General features: G+C 52.5%; 1 protein-coding gene across 1 annotated transcript; it reads left to right on the forward strand.

Annotated features, from left to right (window-relative positions):
* The first annotated feature begins 37 nt into the window (after positions 1-37).
* On the forward strand, positions 38-343 carry LOC104835373 (feather keratin Cos2-3). Its single transcript, XM_010573322.1, has one exon. The coding sequence runs from the start codon at positions 38-40 to the stop codon at positions 341-343; it is 306 nt and encodes a 101-aa protein (XP_010571624.1).
* Positions 344-8,083: the final 7,740 nt, after the last annotated feature.

Raw genomic sequence — 8,083 nt, forward strand, 5'->3', positions numbered from 1 at the left:
CTGCCCTCTCCCCCAGGTGCACCTCCAGCCCCGCAACATGTCCTGCTACAACCAGTGCCTGCCCTGCCAGCCCTGCGGCCCGACCCCGCTGGCCAACAGCTGCAACGAGCCCTGTGTCAGGCAGTGCCAGAACTCCACTGTTGTCATCCAGCCCTCTCCCGTGGTGGTGACCCTGCCCGGCCCCATCCTCAGCTCCTTCCCGCAGAACACCGTTGTGGGCTCCTCCACCTCCGCTGCCGTTGGCAGCATCCTCAGCTGTCAGGGAGTGCCCATCAACTCCGGGTGCTGTGACCTCTCCTGCATCACCAGCCGCTACTGCAGCAGGAGGTGCCCCCCATGCTAAAGCCACTGGTGACTTCCCACAGAAGGACCCCCAGGAAGCTAGAAGATTTTGCTGGTCTGACAGAGCCTTAAGTCATCACTCTCAGAGATGCTGAGCCTCCATGGCTCTACCTGCAAAGGAAGGCAGGAAGTGGCATGCCTGGGCTTTCTGAAAACATGGCCCATGTATAACTTGCTTGCTTCTCACTCTTTTCTCTCTCTCTTTTCTCTGTTGTCTTCTGCTCCCCAGGGTCATGGGTTTTTCCAAAGCCAGCCCTGAAGGGATCTGCTGCCCCCGCCCCTTTGTGGTGTAGGCAGTTGAACACCTTTTAGTAACTCCACCTTGGCCTCAGGGCACAGGCTCTTGGATGATCTGGTGCTCCCTGCATCAGAACCTCCACTTGTTTACCTCATTTCCCTCTTTTAAATCATTAAAATTCTGCTGCAACCCAACCTGAGCTTCTGTGTTCTTTCCTTCTCAATGTTCTCACAAGCTACCCAGGGACAAAAGCCTTGTTCTAGTCAATTCAACATGATGCAAGGGCATGTGGGCACCCTCCACTACTGTGAGATGAAGGAGGGGTTGGGGCACACTGCACTGCGAAGCTTTGTGCAGTGTCCCTTGGACCTGAGAAAGGTGTTGCCAGCTGCCCAAATAACAGTGGCCACCAGGGACTGCCTCGATGGATCTCTGCCTCCTCAGGCTTGGAGTACATCCTGCAGATCGGAAGCCTGTCTTCTGCTGACCTCTAGTGGGGAACTGGGGGCCTGCAGGAGGTCATGGAGTAGGTCATCAGCTACACAAGCTGTTGAGGAAGACCATTCCTCCTGCTCTGAGTGGAGCTGTGTTAGAGGAGTAGGTTAAGACAGAAGATTTCCCTGAAGGACAGCAGGAACGGGGTTGGGTGAATTGCCTCAGGAATAGGCCCCAAGTAGCAGCATGGCTAGCTTGCACAGCCCCAGATAGTAGGGTTAAGGCTCCCATGCAGCACCATGATCACCTGGAGTAGCGCCTGATTTCACCCAGCTGTTGCACAGACAGGCAGGGCTGAGGTGATTCACAAGTTAGTTTTGGCCAGGCCACAGTAAACCAGACACTCAAGCCCCAGTTCCATGAGAACCCAACACCCCCATGGGTCAGAGCAGATCCAGGACCACAACCAGCTCCCAAACTCCCACAGCTGCTCTGTGGTACGTGATGTTCCCCAGCTATACAGTAGCTTTCCTTGGGAACTGGCCCTCTAAGGTCTCTTCAGTGCCAGGACTCAGTTCTGATCCTGAAAGGCTCTATGTGAGGGTAGATCCTCCTGCCTCGCCTTGGGACATGGTGGTTACAATGGGATGTGCTTCTGCACTCAGCAGCATCTGTGAGCTGTCTTTTTTGGGCAGCTCTAGGTTCAAAAGTGGTCTCACTAGCTTTGACTGATATTCTTGGGCACTAGTTGGAACAACAACCCCAGCACATCAGAGTAATTTTGCTGGAGGCATCTCAGAGAGAAGTCTGTAGCTATCCAGGTCTGGGGCTGTGAAAATCAACTTACCCCACGCAGGAAGTTGAAACCAAGACAGAAGGTCTTTTCCTCTGCGTGGAGGTCCCTCGTCTACATCCTGGCCTATCCTGTGGACAGCAAATAGTCTCTCTACTGCCCAAGGGCAAAGAGGTAATGACCCTTTCTGGGGCACCAGATTGCCAGCGGTTCCCATTCTGCTGTGTTCTTCTTATCTACCCTTTTTCAAAACTGTGCCTTTCCTTGGCAGGTCTGTGCCTCACTCCACAACACATTAAAGGCCAAGGGCAGGAGTGGTTCCTAGAGGTGAGCCTGGAGATGTGCACATCCAAAGTCTCCTGTCTGTCCATACCATCAGGGAATCAATATGTGGTCAGGTGCTGCAGGCTGAGTTCAAACATTACTCAAAAATGTTCCATGCATTTAATTCAGAAGAGGTAACATGGCCAGCATTAGATGTTTTTCCTCTGAATTTGAATTTGATAGATTGGGATTAGCTCAACTATTACATTAGTGATTCAATACCCAAAAATCAAACCCACAGTTCCCCAGGTCCTAAGGTACTACGCAGCCACTCAGTAACCATTGTGAGCTGTAGTCTACAGTCTTTGGAAACTCAAAATATATGCTCACAAACCCATGCACGAGTTCCCAATTTTGCAACATCACTCCACAGTTTATTGTTAGTGCTGAGCTGATGGCAACAGAGTGTGGTGTTGTGGGGGCTTCACAGGAAGTTGAGCTTTCCAGGGTCCCATGACTCTGTCTCCACACAGATTACACAACAGATTCAAGTCATTGGCTCACTTCTGTTGTTCATGTCCACTGAGTTTGTGGTAAGGTCATACGGCTTCACTATTAATGCCCACATCTAGGTATTCTTTCCTATGATACTTGAAAATTTCTTTCTAGACCTCCCTTCTCATTTCAAGGTGATGATAAAAATGCTGGCACCCACAGTCCTGTGGGTGCAGACAAGGAACTCCTGAAGACAGTGTTGTGTTTGAAATACGGGCTCAGGCACACCAGGGCCCATCGGATCAGGTGATATTCCCCTCACACCAATGCTATTGTTCTGCTACTGGGTCCCCTCTTGCCCTTGAATTGAAGGGACTGTGACCTGTGGATGAGTCCATATGAGAGCAGGACACTTCAAAGCATCTATGGCTGTGGTTATGTCAGTGCTGCCACAGGTATACCTCTGAAGGGACTGCGGCCCAAGGATAAGTCTATGCTGGAGAAGGTACTCCTTGAAGCATCTCTGGCTGTGGATAAATCTATGCCGCAGCAGGTACACCCTGAAGCATAAGTGGCTGAACATGAGGCCATGCTGGAACACCTCAAAGCATCTGTGGCCGTGGATAAGACTATGCTGCAGCAAGTATACCCCTGAAGAGACTCTGGCTCATAGATAAGGCCACACTGCAGCAGGTACACCCCTATGGGACTCTATGTTAAACTCTATCATCTGGTCTGAAGGGACCAGGGGTGGACATTGTAACAGATATACCTTTAAATGGTTGTAACCCATGATTTGAGTTATGGGAATGTTATAGGAAGTACTATAGCAGGAATCACTTGAACCAATGAAGGACAAGCCTTACAAGAATCAATGCAAGTACAGCCATGACCCAACTTAAGCTGGCTTTAGTGCCCAGTAACTCCACGCAACACACCACCTCTCCTGTCCTGAGTGACTACTGTAACTGATGGAGTCCAAAGTCATAGACTAAATGAACTCAATAGACATTTATGGACATTTTACGAACATTTTACAGGGGTGGTCCATGGACTAAGGTAATGATATCTGTGTATATAGCAAAGGATTGGAAGGGGGGGTTAATGAGGATGTACTGGATAGTGTGGGAGCTGACTATGACATAAATGGTAAGGAATAGAGGTGGAGAATGTACTGGTTTTGGCTGGGATAGAGTAAATTTCTTCATAGTAGCTGGTATGGGTCTATGTTTTGGATTTGTGCTGAGAACAGTGTTGATAACACACTGCTGTTTTAGTTGTTGCTGAGCAGTGCTTACATAGCATCGAGGCTTTTTGTGCTTCTCAGACTGCTCCACCAGCAAGTAGGCTGCACAAGAAGTTGGGAGGGTATACAGCTGGGACATATGATGTCACACTCAGCAATAAAAGCTGGGGGAAGAAGGAGTAAGGGGGGGGGGGATGTTTGGAGTATTGGCATTTGTCTTCCCATGTCACCATGTCATGTGATGAAGCTCTGCTTTCCTGGAAATGGCTAAACACCTACCTGCTGATGGGAAGTAGTGGATGAATTCCTTGTTTTGCCTTGCCTGTGCATGCAGCTTTTGCTTTACCTGTTAAACTGTCTTTATCTCAACCCATCAGTTTTCTCACTCTTAGCCTTCTGATTCTCTCCTGCATCCCACCGGGGAGGGGGGGAGTAAGCAAGCTGCTTTGTGGTTAAGCCACAACAGACTGCCAAAAGAAGGCTTCATTCCAGCCTCAGCCAGAGTCACGTACAGCAAGATCTCCTGTTGAGTGAGAGTCTGGATCATGCCTGTCCTGGTTTCAGCTGGGATGTAGTTAACTGTCTTCCTAGTAGCTGGTACAGTGCTATGTTTTGAGTTCAGTATGTGAAGAATGTTGATAACACTGATGTTTTCAGTTGTTGCTCAGTAGTGTTTAGACTATAGTCAAGGATTTTTCAGCTTCTCATGCCCAGCCAGGGCACCTGACCCAAACTGGCCAACAGTGTATTCCATACCATGTGATGTCACATCTAGTATAGGAACTGGGGGGAGTGGGGGCGGGGGGATCGCTGCTCAGGGACGAACTGGGCGTTGATTGGCAGGTGGTGAGCAATTGCACTGTGCACCATTTGTATATTCCAATCCTTTTATTATTACTGCTGTCATTTTAGTAGTGTTATCATTATCATTATCAGTTTCTTCTTTTCTGTTCTATTAAACTGTTCCTATCTCAACCCATGAGTTTTACTTTTTTTCCCGATTTTCTCCCCCATCACACTGCAGGGGCGGGGGGGTGAGTGAGCAGCTGCATGGTGCTTAGCTGCTGGCTGGGGTTAAACCACAACAGGAACCCTCCAATACTTCGGATGCACCTTATGGTAGCAATGACCTACTCCTGCCATGGAAATTCTTGCAATTCTCATTCCAGATGCCAAAGTAAATATCCATGGGGAAATGAACATGGCATAAACACAGGAATCAAAAGATAGCAATGCAGGAATCTGAAACATGGGCCATATAATTAACTGGCATGTTTTGCAACTCGTATGAACCTTTCAGAAAATTATTACTTGCACAAAGGATTCCCCTAGGCCTGGAGCAGTGCAGGACAGGCCAATTCTCAACTCTCATCTACTTCACTCCCTTTTACTCCTTGTGAAACAGGTGAGTTGTTAGAAGCTGTGTTCTCTTCTACGAGGGTGTGGTCTTGCCTCAATAGACATCTCAGCTCAGTCCTGTGATGAAGCATAGGGCTGCCTGTAATGGAATTGGGAGGTGGGTAAAAGGTCTGGTATGAAGGGAGAATGAGAATTTGACTAAAAGTGGATTCTGAGTTCTGAGCTAGGCAGAAGCATCCTTGAGCCTGGCAGCTCTTTGCAGGATCCTTGGGACCTAAAGGCAAGAAATTATGACTCCCTGCATAGCCTCTACCTCCTCACACAGCAGCTACTTTGAATCTCTCATTGTGGGATGACAAGCTGTTCCTCATCCAATCCCGTGCTCCGCTTTCACGTGCCCTCTCCACAAGGTGCACCTCTGGTGCAGAGACATGTCCTGGTATGACCAGTGCCTGCCATACCTGCCATGCTAGCCCTGCAGCCAAAACACACTGGTCAAGAGCTGCAAGGAGCCCTGTGTCAGTCAGTATAAGAACCCTAATATTCTCATCCAGACATCCCCTGTGCTGCTGATCCTGCCTGGACCCCTCCTCAGTCCTACCCACAGGACACAGTTATGGGCTCCTCCACCTACGCCACTGTTAGCAGCATACATAGAAAGCTCAAATTCAAGAATAGTGAGTATGCACTACGACGGATTGGGACTGGTGTCACCACGCAGGAGGAAAGCAGCACTGCTCGGGATGAACGTGTGCTGTGACAAAGATGCTGCCCTGCCTCTGTCTGTGCGCTGGGTGGCCAGAGAAGTTCACCAGGGAGCCTTTTGCCCTGCTGGGTGTGGCTGTGAGGGTTGTGTCCCTGGCCGCCTCCTTTGTCTCCTTCTGCCCGAGCACTGCAGTTCCAGTTCTGGGAACTGCCAGCAGGTTCCTACCTGCCTGTCTCAGGTGCGCGGCTCCCCTTGGGCAGCCTGGCCTGGCCTCTGACAAGAGGCGGCAGTTGACAAGCGGGCACGAGTGCCTGTGAGGCTGTTCAGGGCCCTTGTGACCAAGAGGATTTTGGAAGGTCGAGCCGTGGCCTGGCTGCACCAGTTGGAGGCTCCCAGCGCTGGAAAACCTGGTTCTGGCACTGGGGAGCCTGGGGCCTGGCAGAGGCGGCTGCTGGGTTCCCTTAGTTTGGCTGAGCAAGTACTTCAACCACAAGGCAATGGGAGTAGAAAGGCTCCCTGGGGCAGAGGTGTGGCGTCCCAGGCAGCCCTCAGAGTGTTTTGTTCCACCCTTTGGGCTGAGGTTTGGAGGCAGCTTTGAGCTGCTGAGGGCGGAGAGCACGCGAGCTGGCAAGATTCAGCTCCCGCTTCCTGGGAGCTCCCTGGGCACCTTGTTGAGTGGAGAGCGTGACACGGTCCAGGTTTTCCCGGCAGCCTTGGTGGGACTGGCAGAGGCTGGTGACACACGCGTGTCAGGCTGGAGAGGAGCAGGGCAGTGGGTTGCTGGGCCTGTCGGCGCTGGAGGGGGGAAAAGGGGAGTCCCGACCCTCCGGCAAAACCGGGAGCTATCCTTTGGGGAGAGCGGAGGCCACAGGTGGCACGTGGCAAAGGATGGGAGACGTGTTGTGAGCAGCGGTCGTGAAAGGGGGGGCAAGACTCTACGCATCTCTTTTGCAGATAGCGCAAATCCTCCTACGTAGTGTTTCTACGTGCATGCCTAGAGAGACAGAGAGTGAGCTGTCAGGAAACAGACCACACCTGCACTTAGACACTCCGCCTCTTCTAGCTGTGCTGGAGGAAATGCTGGCAGCCTGACCGGGGATAGACAAAATCCCCCAAGATGTACAAAGAAGATTCAAGTCTACGCAGGGAGAGCTGAAATGCTGCAGGAGCAACGGCTGGTAGTCGGAAGCCACAAAGGGAGGTGGGCGAGGGAGAGAGAGGCTGTAGCTGGAGAAGTCTTGTGGCCAGGGGTGCACCTGGGAGAGGTGGCAGGGAGGAGCACAGGGGTGTGTGGGGAGCAACCTGTCGTGCAACCACCACCACCACCACCACTACCACACCTGCCACAGGGAGAGGGGCCCTCCTGAAGCAAGAGCTGCCTGCCAGGGAGAGCTCCCAGGTGCGGCTGGATGCAGAAGCAGCTCCCAGTGCCAGCGCCACCCGCCAGTGCGGCTGGGGAGACGGACTCCTCGCTCGGGCACGGGTTGGGCTCCCCATCATCCGCAGGGCGTTCTCGAAGGCTGAGGAGGGCCTTTGTGTGCAGGGATGCAGCAAGGCAGGCCCTGACGGCTGCGGCTCTGCAGGAGCCAGGGACATCTTCCTCAGCTGCAAGGGACAGTGTCTTGGAAGGAGCGCACTGCCTGTGTCTCACCGTCCCCTTCCTCCAGGAATGCCGCTGGCTCTCCTTTGTGCCTGCAAGCTCTCCCCAGAGCAACGCCTTTCTGTCTGGCAGCTGGGGGAGCGTCCGGGGAGAGAAGGACCACGCAGAGGCCCAGGCTGGGATGCAGCAGAACTTTAATGAGTCGAAAGAGGGAAAGGAGGTCCTCTGAGTGGCGGCCATGGTGCAGGGAGCACCAGGGGTAGCTAGGAGGCTTTGCCCCTTGGCCAGGGTGGAGTTTGCACCGGGCATCTGCCCGCCTGCCTGCCTGTCCCTGAGAGGGAGGGCGGCAGCAGGCCCTTCCTCGGATGGGGCTTAGCAGGTGATCACAGCCCAGGGGAGCAGAAGACAACAGAGAAAAGAGAGAGAGAGAGAAGAGAGTGAGAAAGAGGCACGTTAGGCAAGGGCCATGTTTTCAGAGAGCCCAGGCGCGCCGCTTCCTGCCTTCCTTTGCAGGTGGAGCCATGGATGCTCAGTCCCTGTGAAAGCGATGGCCAGGATCTCCGTGCTCAGTCCGTGACCGTCTTCTGGGTTCCTGGGGTTCCTTC

Source organism: Haliaeetus leucocephalus, unplaced genomic scaffold, assembly GCF_000737465.1.
Source record: "Haliaeetus leucocephalus isolate CR32 unplaced genomic scaffold, Haliaeetus_leucocephalus-4.0 Scaffold375, whole genome shotgun sequence".
Classification (NCBI taxonomy): Eukaryota; Metazoa; Chordata; class Aves; order Accipitriformes; family Accipitridae; genus Haliaeetus; species Haliaeetus leucocephalus.

Coding starts and splice junctions, on each gene's coding strand:
- LOC104835373 (XM_010573322.1), top strand. CDS start 38: ATGTCCTGCTACAACCAGTGCCTGCCCTGCCAGCCCTGCGGCCCGACC.